Source organism: Silurus aristotelis, assembly GCF_946808225.1.
Source record: "Silurus aristotelis genome assembly, chromosome: 28".
Taxonomy (NCBI): Eukaryota; Metazoa; Chordata; class Actinopteri; order Siluriformes; family Siluridae; genus Silurus; species Silurus aristotelis.
The window spans coordinates 8425007-8439455 of NC_139601.1; the positions used below are offsets into that span (position 1 = coordinate 8425007).

The 14449-nt window shown below is 36.9% G+C and overlaps 1 protein-coding gene across 8 annotated transcripts in view; it reads right to left on the bottom strand.

Moving 5' to 3' along the window:
• Positions 1-10242, bottom strand: part of brpf3a (bromodomain and PHD finger containing, 3a) — a 12637-nt gene extending 2395 nt beyond the window's left edge. Inside the window, exons 1-13 of one of the 8 annotated variants that reach the window (XM_083534677.1) lie at positions 9659-10241; positions 5855-7358; positions 5572-5725; positions 5156-5287; positions 4780-4908; positions 4313-4351; positions 3873-4185; positions 2119-2394; positions 1766-1841; positions 1583-1668; positions 1413-1480; positions 1176-1330; positions 164-314 (exon numbers count right to left, since the gene is read on the bottom strand). In XM_083534677.1, coding sequence (XP_083390803.1) covers positions 302-314; positions 1176-1330; positions 1413-1480; positions 1583-1668; positions 1766-1841; positions 2119-2394; positions 3873-4185; positions 4313-4351; positions 4780-4908; positions 5156-5287; positions 5572-5725; positions 5855-7341 — 2928 coding nt within the window. In that variant the 5' untranslated portion in view covers positions 7342-7358; positions 9659-10241 and the 3' untranslated portion in view covers positions 164-301. Of the gene's footprint in view, positions 315-1175; positions 1331-1412; positions 1481-1582; positions 1669-1755; positions 1842-2118; positions 2395-3872; positions 4186-4312; positions 4352-4779; positions 4909-5155; positions 5288-5571; positions 5726-5854; positions 7359-9658 lie in introns of those variants that run through there. The other 7 variants (XR_014532330.1, XM_083534676.1, XM_083534674.1 and 4 more) reach the window with 7 other exon arrangements.
• Positions 10243-14449: the final 4207 nt, after the last annotated feature.

Consider the following 14449-nt stretch of genomic DNA (forward strand, 5'->3'; position numbering starts at 1 on the left):
AGCCTCAGAAAAAATTCTGCTCAGAGTTCAAGTAGTAGACGTATTGCAACTTTCACTGTTCAGAGGAGACTGCGCTACTCAGTCCTTCATAGTCAAGTTGCAGCAAAGAAGCTGTTACTTTGGAAGAGCAAGGAACAGAATAGACTTGCTTGGGCCAAGAAACACAAGGAAGACTGAACACAGGCACTCAACACCTCTGGAAACACTTCAAAATTTTTAGAAAACCATTCCAGGTGACTACTTCATGAGGCTGACAGAGAATGCCAAGAGTGTGCCAAGCTTTCATTAAATCAAAAGGTGTCTACTTCGAAGAACTGAAAATATAAAACATTCTGGGTGTATGTAATAATTTTATTATATATATATATATATATATATATATATATATATATATATATATATACACACACACACACACACACACACACACACACACACACACACACACACACACACACACAAAAATTATAAAGGGCTGTCAAAATTAATGCGTTTTTTATATAAATATCAATATATAAATTATAAAGGGCTGTCAAAATTAATGCGTTTTTTATATAAATATCAATATATAAATTATAAAGGGCTGTCAAAATTAATGCGTTAACGCAAATTAATTTAAACGCACTAATTTTAATAACATGCAACAATTTGAATAAAAATAGAAATAAATAAATATAAAAGAGGCAAAATTTAAACCCGTCAACACAATAAATATTTATTCACAATGTTCTTTTTTTTACTCAGGTATAAAACAAAATAAAAAACAACAATGAAAAATTTATTTCAATTACTAAACATTTGTTTTACTGATGCGTCAAGTCTCAAATCAAAAACTGCCATGATGCACACATCTGGCAAATTAAACATTTATGATTGATGATTTATGAAATTTAAAACACTATAATTGCTTTAAAAAATTGACAAGCATATTTTGTCTTCATGCTCTATGTTGAGTTTGAATTCACTAATAATAAACATGCATTTGCATAAATAATCCATATTTGCCTATGCCTATGTTAGAGTATTCAAAACTAAAAAAAAAAAAAAAAAGTAAAAGTATTTAAGGCACATTTGTATACATACATTTATTATATACATTTCTTGTTATTATCATCACTGAATCTGAATATAAAAAAAAATATAAAATATTCTAGCTTAGAGTTTGGGTTGCTTACCAAGTTCTTTTCGTGTCAAAAAACACCACAAGGAATAACTTGTCCTCAGTCTCCACCTGTCTGCGCTCACCCAGTTGCAGCACGTCTTGCGGTGGTACTGGGATTACAATGCCATTAGGAAGAATTCCTTCTTTGGGCATGTCAGGATCTACCATCTGCAGATAACCAGCATGATTAGGATAATTAAGCAATTTATCCGTTTTGTTGATTTAATGAGTGATTTACAGAAAAACTTACCATTGCGGGATATGAAGGATACCCCCTGCATTTAGCCCAAACCAAGCTGAGAGGCTCCAATTTGGTCTCTTTGGGTATCGTTAAACAGGCCCAAAATAAATTGTAATAATCAGTATTCCTAATATGTGGAACAAATATTCAAGTTTAACTTAGCTCATATTTGTATCTACCTGAATCAGCCTTTTTGTTCTCTCCCTCCACAACTGGGACCTTGTTCAAGGATGGTTTACCTTGACTGCGTTTGGGAAGTGCAGAGCTAATAATTGCAAAACACATTATAATAATACACACACGCACACGCAAGTCATTATATCTCTGATGTGCATTAAGTGAAAGGAAGTACCTTTCTTTACCTGATGTTTTGATAAGCAGTAGAGCAATTCTCTGACTCATGAATGTAATCCTTCTTTTTAAGATCATTGTTCAAACCTGAAATAAAAATGAAAAAAAAAAAAAAATGTTTTTAATTAAACTGTTTATTAAAAAATAATATCGAAAAATTTACCTGCAAGCAATGATTAGGCAAAAATACCTAGTGTCTCAAAAAAATTTTATTTGGTAAAATATATTTAAGTTTAACACTGAAGCCAGGAGAGCATAAACTCAAATTAGTTTGGGAAATCTCTTGAGAAAAAAAAAATAGAACATACAAGTTGATAAAGTAATGATAAAGCAAAAAATTAAAGATTCTAAAAGTAGGGAGTACCTGAAGTGATTGTTGCATAATTAAATTTTTTTTTATTTGGGACTTTCACTTTCTTGCCTTCCTTTTTGGTATTGCCACCGAGAAGTCGTGAAGTTCGCTGCTGACGGTTGAGCTTGTGACGTATACTATTGATTTCCCTGCGTAACAGTCGCAATCGTTTAGTGCGCGCTCCACTGGTACACATGGTTGTCACCATGTCCAACTTTTCAAGCAGTTGTTTCAGCTGGGCCTCTGGAGACATGTGAATTCTATTTTCAGGGTCCAAAAGCATGTCCACTATATACAGAAATTACAGAGGGGACAAAACTGTTGGTCAGAAATGTATACTATTGATCAGTGTCTTTCAAAAACATCTGTATTATTGTAAACACTCTGCTCCATAGACAAATACACTGCAAATAAAAAGGTTTTTACACGTCTGTTAATGTTTAAGGTTTTAATGATGTACAATACTGAAAACCATGAGTGGGCTTTTGTCTTATGTTTTTGTTTTTACACACAATAAAATGCACAAGCAAAACTACTGACAGCACTATCAGTAGGAAGTACTGTAAAACAATTCTTGAAATAAAATATATTTGTAAAAATGATTTGCACTACTTGTTATTGTATATATGGCACTGTAAATGCCCATGCATTAAAACCTAATGCCTTTATGTTTGACAGCCCTTCCTTTCCTCTTCATATTCACCTCTTACTTGAATTTCTGTTTCAGAACTGAAAGGTTTTTGTAGTAAACTTTTGAGTGAGTTTTTTTTTAATTATGTAAAGGATCATCTACTTACTTGTCTTCCATGGTCTTCAAGAGCTTTTGGACCTTTTGCATTGCGTCTCTTAATAAACACATTGTTGACTTGGCCACTCCTAAATTTTCTTCTATCTCTCTGGTAGGAATGTGTTTTTATCAGCCTTATGAATGCCTTCTTTACTTTCTCTGACACCTCTTTGGGCCACATAATGAGATACCATGAATAACCACCAAATGCACACTTGGAATAAACTCCAGACCATTTAATCTCTTTAATTTGCCACAAAAGAATCAACAGTCTGCGCATGTTCCTAAATGATTAATTGTATATTTTTTAAAAACTGCGAGTTAAAGATGAAACTCAATCGCATCTTGATCGCATCTCGATTGCACTTAAAATCTTAGTGGTACTAGTGGTATACGGAAACCAAAAATTGTGTCACTATACAAGCTCTTATGGACCTAGAGATTGTGGCATTGAGTAAAAGACAGGAGGTGGAGGTAGCAGAGCTGAAGATGTTAAGGTTTTCGTTGGGAGTGATGGACAGGATTAGAAATGAGTTTATTAGAAGGACAGCCCATGTAGAATGTTTTGGTGACAAGGTGAGGGAGGCTCGATTGAGATGGTTTGGACATGTGCAGAGGAGGGACATGAGTTATATTGGTAGAAGAATGCTGAGGATGGAGCCACCAGGTAGGAAAAAATAGGAAGGCCAAGGTGGAGGTTCATGGATGTGGTGAGGGAAGACATGCAGGTAGTTGGTGTGAAAGAGGCAGATGTAGAGGAAAGGGTGGTATGGAGACGGATGATCCGCTGTAGCGACCCCTAATGGGAGCAGCCGAAAGAAGAAAAAGAAGAAGACGACGACAAACTCTCATGGACCTCTTTGTGTATTAACATACATATACACATGGATGCAGGGTGTCCCAAACTACATAAGAGAAATGTGTTTTGGAAAAAAAGACTGAAAGTGTTGCAGACTATTTAAAAACAAACCCTACTTACCCTTGTCCCGGCAGGACTGGCTGGAGTTTACTTTGATGCCTGAGTCAGGGAGATGCATGCCTGTAGAAATGTCAAAGCCTGCGCTGAGAGCCTGGCTCTGGGCATGCCTCAAGATAGCACCACCCACTTTCTTGAGCTGCATGGCTGCTTTGTGGAACACTGTGTCACTTGAATTGTACCGTAGGCAGTTAGACACCATCAAGTTGAAGTCAGCTTCCAGATCTGCTACGGAGCAGTACTTATGTGCCTCCAGCTTCTCACGCATTGTAGAGAAGTCCATTGGCTCAGAAACAAACTCCAGATAATCTGGAACCTGTGGTAAAAAAAATATCATAGAGCACAATTCTTCCCTTTATTTTTTTTAAAAACATGTTGCCCAGCAGCTAGTTGCACCATATGAACAAATGGTGGACCTTTGAAACTTCCTTTAATGTACGTACATTCTGAATGTTGTGATTTATAAGCCCCGTACATTCAACCTACAACATGGAAAAACATGGAAATACATGTTAACTAGCAACAAGATAACCACCTTACATTAGTGATCATGAGTTTATGATGCACAGTTTATGATGAACAGTCATGTTCTATAGTTAGTTTTATAGATTTAACCAATTAATGTGTCAAATGTTTAAATATTTAAATAACTACTATAAACCCTTTAAATGTAGTGAACTGATATTTTATAGTCAGAGGTCAGAAATTAACAATAAGGTCAGAAACACATAATAAATATTAGTTAATTAGTATTACCAGGGCAGAATATTCCATTCATGAAATAAGGCATGCATGTATGAGCATCTATAGTCCAACTACTTTGGTGTAACTAGCTGCTGTTGTAATCTTTAGAGAGATGTGTTAAATGGAACTATAAGGAAGAAGTTACTTTCTTTTATCATGTATTTACCTCAGAGAGATTGACAGGTGAAATGAAGATGCAATCGCTATCTTTCTCTTGCAGTCGCTCCAGTGTGGAGCGCAGTAGTACTAAGGAGGGTGTGAGCTGAAGCTCCAAAGTCAGCTGCTGCAGTTTTAGCTTTCACATGCAAAAAAGAGGATTATTTTTTCTCAAGAACATCTTTCTTAAGCCACCATCACTATTCTCACAAACACGTTTAGCCTCTTTAGCAGAATCACCAATAGTTTCCTATTTGGTACATACTGAATGCGCTATAATAGTGTATGTTTTAACATTGATTCCTTGAAATAGTTGTGTAAACTAAGCTCATATTTTTCTTCTTTGTTAATCAATTTGCAGTAAGAAGAATTGTTGCATTGTGTACCTGTTCACGTTTGAGCCTCTCTCTCTTGCGGATGAGTTCAATCAATAGACGAGCTTTCTCTAGGTCCTGCCGCTGCTTCTGCCAGTATTTCAGCTCCACCCTCAATGCCTGCACCCTCGCATCTGGCTCCCTCTGTAAGGATCAGAAGGTCAGAAGTTCAAATCCCAGTACCACCAAGCTGTCACTGCTGGGCCCTTAACTGCAAGGCCTTTAACCTTCAACTGCTCAGTTGTAAGTCACTCTGGATAAGGGCATCTGCCCAATGACTTAAAATGTAAGGAGTAAAAAGATAAATGTAAATGTTTTAATTTTAGCTGCCATAATTAAACTATGGACACACAGTGTGGACATTACTCAACTCTAAATACAGCGCATGAGTCTACATAAATATAAAAAAAATATTAAAGGCTCCAGACCTCTTCAGTCTTCTGAACCTGTAGGTGGGAGTGGAGCTGACGAATAAGTGGAACTCCATTTCGAGAGTGACGTTTTAGCAACCAATAATTATGAAGCCTTTGCATGAATTGGTTCTTCCTCTGTACTGGCACACCTGTGCATATCTTATTAAGCCTGTTAAAAAGTAGTGCAAGTCAAGCAGAAATATGTTTGGTTTTCTGTATTGGTAGATAAAATTGCATAAAAAAAGTACAAATGTAAATGTAAAATATAGGTAGTCTGGAAAAGGAAATGCAGTCTTACCTGTAGGATGGGATTTGTGGTACAAGTAGTAGAGGTGCTGCTGACTTGCGCGATACTCCATTTGAAATTTTTTTCTTCTTTTTTTGCTGTGTGACCAAACCCTTTTTGCGTTCATGCTGATTTTGCTCAACTGTAGGCCCTAAAGTGTAAGACCTTTGACCCCTACCCCCTACAAATATTTCCCCCTTTTCACTGTACCCTAATTTAGCATCAAGGGGAGAATGGTTCCCACAAAAGACAGTCTTCTTAACAGTGAATGTGGTGGTGTTGGTGTCAGTCTCCCGCACTGGGTCTATCTTCATGAAGAGCCCAGCCCGTTGAGCGCAGGTGACATGAAATGCTCGGTAGCAGTTGGCCTTATGGCATTGAATGGATGCCCCCCTCCCCCTCTGCTTGCACAGGTAGCAAGTGAGTTTCCATCTTGCAGGGGGAATGTTATTCACTCCTTCTACAGGTTCAAGAAATACTGTGTTAGCAAAGCAAACTTCAGGGATCCAGATAGCGCAAACTACGTGGGCCCAGCGACCATCACTAGCCTGTTTAAAGGCACCTCCTCTATTTGGGCAAAGGATGCAATCCACAGGCCGAGAGGGGGACTGCAGACAGCGGCGGCATAGCCACTGACCTTCAGGTATGTAGGGCACTCCATAACACTCCTGGTGTACAGCCAAGTTGCAGATGTCACAAAACAGGATGACATTGCTGTTGAGGCACTCGTCATCCATGCACACACAGCAGAAAGCGTCCTCATCAATTGCATTCTGGGACAAGACATGGCTTCGAGACTCCAGGATAGATTCCCTCTCCAATCTCTCAATCAATAACTCAAATGTGTCTGGAGAGACAGAAGCATGCCCATCTGACACACGTTTCTGATTTACAATCTCCAGCCAAGCCATGTCTTCCTCATCCATGTCATATTCTGCCTTCATCTCCAGCTCCTCATTACACTTTTCCACATAGCGGTAGTAGGCCACAGGAAGAGGACAAGCCTCTAATGGCGAGTAGGTGTCCACCTTTTGGAAGGTGGGCTTAGGTAGAGGGCTTACTAACTGAGTGTGATGAGCTGAGCTCAGAGGGTTGTGGGTGAAGTGTTGGCCACCAGAACGCCTACACCTGCCACTATGTTTGCTTTCTTTCCTCTTGTCCTTTAGAGAGGAGACAGTGTGGTCCGGCTGAGCATAGCCTGTAATCTGCTCACTGTTCTCCTTGTTGCTGTTGCACTCTGTCAGGTCCTGTGCGAGCATCTCATCTTCTGTGATGATTTTGAGTGGATCAGAAACATTAATCAGATGAACTCTTCCCTCAAGCTCTACCTCTACAATTTTCTGAGACTGCGCATATGAGAGTGTGTCTCTGGACATAGAAAAGTTGAGTCTACATGGGGAGGGAGAACGGAGAAGAATATCCTGGTCTGTGTGGTTGGAGGAACTGCTTCTTCCTCTACTCAATGCAATCGGACAACTTCGTCTCCTTAGCTTCTTCATTTTTAAATCTGTTATACCTTAAAAATGCCATAAATAAATGAGTGTTTCCACAAACTAAATTATTACATAAAAATAGGCTTGTGCGATATATTGTATAATATATATATATATATATATATATATATATATATATATATATATATATATATATATATATATATATATATATAAGAAAATTGTTAATCATTGCGAACCCCTAAAATAAGAAAATAAATGAGCATTTCCACCTCTTCAGTATAAAGAGTGCAAGCTGGAGGATGTAATAATACAGCTGTGCAGTAGGACCAGCCAACACCAACTGCAAAAATGCTCTTCTTATTATCTTAATACAAGTGCCTCTTAACACAACATTTGTCTCTGGACAAAAGTACAACAACAATAATCTCTACCACAGCAGACAACTAAGCCCTCAGGTTCAACACCCACAATGTAAAATGAGCAATGAGGAAGGTAAATACATCAAAAGAAACAACTGGCTCCAGTTTTTACAGGTATTTTTATTATGTCTTTACATCAAGCATTATTTCTTGGTGGGGTTTTTAAATCAGTCTAGTCATCATACTAGTGACAAAAAAAAGAATCAAGCATAACCTAATATCAAACACTATGGTGCTTCGCACTTACACCCATCATTATAAAGTAAAAGATGTTTTCTCTCCCACACCAACGCAATTATCCCTGCCCCACTAGAGCCACATCAGTCTGCATACAAAACCGGCAGGTCTACAGAGGACACAATCTCCTTCACCCTCTACATTCTAAACCATCTAAAAAGACAGAGCACAAACACTACATACAACACCATCTGCCCCAGTAAACTAACATTTATATTATTTGAACACTGCTCAACCTCTAAAAATTGTGTATGTAACCAACGCCATCATAAAGTTTTTGAACTGAGGATCAGCTTCTTTCTCAGGGCGGTCCCTGAAAACCTCCATATTCCCTCCATAACTTCCTGCAGTCAACAAACCTGCTTTCTTTATTGAAAACCACAGCCACAGATCAACTACACAGTACATCACTATCATACGGAAGCGCATTGCATTCACAGCCAGGATCTCATAATTATGACTTAGTATCTCATAATTATGAGATCCTGGCTGTGAATTTTTTTTTTTTGGTGAATGCAATGCGCTTCCGTACTATCACACATGACATCGTCTTCGACCTGTTACAATTTGGCCCTTGTCAGAGTCGTTCTAATCCTCATGCTTACCCATGTTTCTTGTTTCCAAAACATCAAATTGGAGATGACTAATATAACTGCAAATAAATGATCAATCACCTGTTAGTGGTACAAAGACAACGAAGACATTCTATTCTGATTTCAGCAGAGAGAGTGAGATGACAAAGACATAGAGGTGTTCTCAGTTTATATTAGTTTTTAAAACACGTTCACAAAAGTCAGTCATTCCAGACTAATGTGTTGATCTGTTTATCTAAAAGGTTTATTGGTATTAACAATGCTCCATAGGCATACATCTGAGTAATAACCCGTACTAACGTACTAACTCCAATATTACTTTCCGGATCTTGAGCACAAGTTGATAATAAAAAATATCCACATGGTCATATTACAAACAGAGTAAACATTTCTGGATATCGCAGCAGTGAGAATTTGTGTACGGACGATTCAAATGCTTATATCGCACAAGCCTAGTATAAATTCATATATAGCAGCCATGTTTGTTGTTATAATGCATTTGCTTACAGTATGTGCAATTATGTATTTGAACGTGAAATTCAGCACGGTATTAAGAGTACAGTACTTGCACAGAATACAGCATTTATTTATTGGGATACGGCATGTAGGAGTCCAAAAACTACGTTTCACTGCAAGCAAGCCAATCAGAATCCACACAAACACCACGTGACTTCTTTTGGCCAATTGTCATGCAGAACAGTGGGATTCCTTCCTACCAGGTGATGTAGTTTGGTTGCAGAGCGGCTAAATACCAATTCTGAAGCAAGACCGGGGTGAGAGTCAGCCATTTTAACGGCACAGAGAGTCAAGCCTGCTGTCTTATGCTTTCTTGATAACAAAATTATGCTTTTTTTTTATATCAATGTGAAAAGAGGAATACTCATACAATGCATGTTCTGATGCGTTGCGTTATCCGTGTATGTATAAATACTGTCAAGTTAAAAAGTATAAAAGAACAAACGGCTTTGCTTCTACCGGTTACTTTAACTAATGAGAGAAAAAGGCAGCAGTGCTGCTGCGCGTGTTACATGCAGATCTGCGGCGCTCCACGAACATCACCAATCACCTGAGTATCTGAACTGATTACTGATTTTAAAGCTGGAAACTTACGGTTTATTGCTCACTGGGTAGACAAGAAAAGGCGGTCATATTCAGTTAGACAGCGTCGTCTTCCGTGGATTCCTGAAGCTGTCCACTGTGGTGACTTCCTACAACAAACCGTTTTTAAATACCACCTTTGGACCATTTGTGAAATCGGATTATTTGACCAGGCTCCATGTATGTTCCAAATACGCACGTGACATTCCAGATCAGAACCCGGACAACAGCGGTACTCTGTCATTAAATATACTCGAAAATACGCCCCTTAATAAGAATAAAAATAAGAATAAAAGCCCACAGCGCCCTGTTTTAGTCCCGTCTTGTGATTGGCTCTACCGAGGCGCTGCATGACGTCACATCTTCCGGAGGCCAATAAAACCTGAGCGCGTGTATATATATAAAAAAAAAAAAATCGGGAGAGCGCCGGTTTTTCGCGCTGAACTGCCGAGTCTGACGGTTTTAATTGTATCAGATGGAATGATAGATTTATCACAATAACCGGAATGTTTTGATTACGTTCACCAATATAACTAAATCCAGATTTGTCTCATAGTCCAGTGCCTCTAAATTACATCAGTGAGCTTTAGAGAGTATTAACGAATTACATTAAATAAAACAAAAAAAGCATTTTTGAACACGTGCATCATCAGTCATTGGTATGGAGGACAAACATTTTTTTAGGTATATATATATATATATATATATATATATATATATATATATATATATATATATATATATATATATATAGCGCCGGATATATATATTCTGCAGATAAATGAATAAGTGCGTCAATACATAAATAAATAAATAAATAAATAAATAGATTTTATAGACATTTTGCTAAATTAAAATGACAATCTAGGTTCAAACACGTATTGCAGAAACCCTATTGTAATTGTAGGGATGATGATTATTATTATTATTATTATTATTATTATTATTATTATTATTATTATTATTATTATTATTATGCCCTAAAACTGTCGTGTAGACCAAAGCGTTAAACCTAGAGATTTGTAACTTGGCCAAATGGTAGAGCTCAATTTGGAGAGAGTTTGACAAAGTATCAACCCAATTGGCCAAAGGGTGGCGCTACAGTCCAAAAAGACATAATTTAAAATTTTCAGTTACGCTCATACACGTTTGTCATTGACTCAAAAGTTTTACATCCTTGCAATCCTTGCATCAAAACAAAGAAAACAGCTATTGACAGATTTGCTCTACAAAGTAATTTTTTTTCCGAAAAATTTTGTTAGTTAAGCATACTACACTATACTCACTGTACAGAAAATTTTGTTAGTTAAGCATACTACACTATATTCACTGTACAGAAAATTTTGTTAGTTAAGCATACTACACTATATTCACTGTACAGAAAATTTTGTTAGTTAAGCATACTACACTATATTCACTGTACAGAAAATTTTGTTAGTTAAGCATACTACACTATACTCACTGTACAGTGATTAAATATAAAGGCTATAACAGTGCAGAGATGTGTGGACATCATTAAGAGCCTTTGCTATGTTTCCACACGGACAGTTAATGAGGTGATACCGGAGAAAGTGCACCTCTTCAAGTCAAGAAGCTTATATATATATATATCATAGACATTTTACAGATTTGAATGATGGATTGTTTTTATCTGCACGATCAATAAAGACAGTAATTATGAGGGGAAAAACCCACAAAACGCCACCCAGAGGGTAAATTGTGTAAAACAGGATAAATTTGGTGTTTGATTTGAGACTTTGTGCAAAAATAAAACAAAAGTTTACTGATTACAATTATTTTTCTGTGGAGTTTATTTATTTATTGTATATCGAAGTAAAGAAGGGACGTCGTGAATAAGTGTATGTTTTGCTGGAGGTTTTAATTTCGCCTCTTTTATATTTAGTTATTTATTTATGTATTTTTATAAAAATGGTAAAAACAGAAATGCTCGCTGAATTGATGGCGTGTTAATAAAATCTAGTGCCGTTTACAATCATTTTAATTTTGACAGCCAAATATATATATATATATATTAATACAAAACGAATTAAAAATGTTGTTACCGAATGAATGTATTCAGGCTGAACATCCACATATAGAACACAAGCAGAGAAAAGATGATGATCATGAATGTGTCTGTTCTCAGTCATGTTTACATCACTGACTCCCTCTGTCTCATCCACGTGAACCCCAAACTTCTTACTGCCTTCTGGCCTGCTGATTCTTATCTTCGTAAAGAGTGAGAGCAGAATACAGCAGCGGATTGAAAAAGACGTGCAGTAACAGGAAATCGGTTGTTCGGCTGAAATCGGCGCGCAGTGAAAATAAAAAATATATATTTCACCAAATCAATGGATTAAAACTAAAGTAACGAGCCGGTTTTGAAAATGTAAGAAGTACAGATATTTGTGTAAAAATGTAATGAGTAAAAGTAAAAAGTTGTCTGAAAAATAAATAGTGGAGTAAAATACTGATACCAGAAAAATCTACTTAAGTACAGTAACGAAGTATGTGTACTCCGTTACTTCCCACCTGTGCATGTCAGAGCCAAGACTTCTTTACTTTCACTTAAGTAAAAAGGTATAATCAGTACTTGAACTTTTACCCGAGTATTTTAAAACATGAGTATCTGTACTTATACTTAAGTAATGGATGTGTGTACTTTTGCCACCTCTGCAGTACTGATCAATAAACAGAGCAGTGTAGTAAAGCTGAACCTATACCTATAACTTTATTAATCATTAATTTGCTGTGAGTGAAATTAGGACTGCCTTCCTTTTTTAACATACAGACTCAGAAATACAGTAATAAATAAATAGTATGTATAAGTATGTATAAATATATACATACAAACAAACACACATACATACATATAAACCCATACAGTACCAGGCAAAAGTTTGGACACACCTTCTCCTTCAGTGTTTTTTCTGAATTTTTATTTTAAACATTATACATTTATACTGGAGACCCCCAAACTAAGAAAGAATGATGTAGAAATAATTATGTAGTAAACAAAATAGAGGTAAACAATCCAGAATGTTTTATATTTTAGATTGTCCAAAGTAGCTACTTTGATAACATCTTGTCAAACTCATGGCATTCTCTTATCAGATTCATAATGTAGTCACCTGGAAAAGTTTTCATTTCACAGTTGTGCCTTGTCAAAAGAGTTGATTTGTTTGATTTCTTGCCTTTTTAATGTGTTTTAAATCATTCGTTGTTTTGTGCAGAGGAAGGGTGGGTACAGAGTTAGTAGCCTTTTAGTGCTACTTCAACCACTGCACAAATCCATATTATGGTAAGAAACATTCAGCTAAGTAATGACTAAGGCAGCTCATCATTACTTTATAATTAAGGTCAGTTAATCTTAAAAATCTCAGGGACTTTAAATGTATCCCCAAGTGCAGTTTCAAAAAACCATCAAACGCTATGATTAAACAGCCTCTTATTGGGACTTTAATAGGAAAGGAAGACCAAGTGCTACCTCTGCTGCAGAGGATAAGTTTATTATAATTACCAGCCTCAAAACCTGACGATTTACATAAATGCTCCTTGTAGTTCAAATGACAGACATATTTGAACATCCACTGGTGAGAGGAGACTTAATGGTCAAATTGCGTCAGAAAAAACACTACTTTTTAAGAAAAACAAGCGGAAGAGACTTGTTTGGGCTAAGAAACACAAGAAATTCAAGAAGCTTTTATTGTCATTTCAACCATATATAGCTGACGCATTACACAGTGAAATGAAACAACGTTCCTCCTGAACCCTGGTGCTACATACAACAACAATCACAGAAAACAGAAAACACAGGGCTAAAGACTAGTGTCCTCGTCACATCGTGCAAAGTGCATCATGTGCAACCTGGTGCAAATAGTGCAAAGACAACACAGGACCGTGCAAGTCAATACAGGACAGTACAAGAAAATACACAAAATACAAAATAGCACCACCAGTAAACCTGTTGTATATTGCACACTGCGGTGTGCACAACCTTTTTTTTTTTTTTTTTTACATTTTTTGTTACTTACAACGTTCACTTTACAAGATGTAAAGTGAACGTTGTAAGTAACAAAAAATGTAAACAAAATGTTGTGCACACCGCAGTGTGCAATATACAACAGGTCCAAAACATGTGCAAAAATGGCATGTAAACAGTTTATGGTAATAAAGTGATGTAATATGAGTGGTGCTGAAGACATGGATGTGTGAAGTGAGTACGATTGTGTGTGTTGAGTCCTGGTTGTGCAGATCAGTCACACAGTTGGGTGTGTGTGTGTGCATGAGTTTCAGTTCAGTTCTGTGTTGAGTAACCTGATGGCTTGAGGGAAGAAATTGTTACAGTCTGGATGTGATGGCCCGAATGCTTCGGAACCATCAGGAGGTTGAAGAGTGTGTGTGACGGGTGTGTGGAGTCGTCCACAATGCTGTTGGCTTTGCGGATGCAGCATGTGGTGTGAAAAATAAGGGACATTAGATCAGTGGAAAACTTTGTTCTTTGTTCAGATGAGTACAAATTTGAGATTTTAGTTTCTAACCAACGTGTTTAGATGTTTAAAGGGTAAATGGATGGTTCCTGAATGTTTGGTTTTTATTGTGAAGCATGGATGAGGTGTTATGGTGTAGAGGTGCTTTGCTGGCTACACTTTTGGTGACTTAATCAAAATTAAAAGCACACATAACCAGCATGGCTACTACAACATTTTGCAGTGGCATGAATCCCGTTTGGTTTTCACTTTGTGGGATCATATTTTTTTCCCCAACAGGACAATGTTGACCCTAAACACACTTATTTATGTA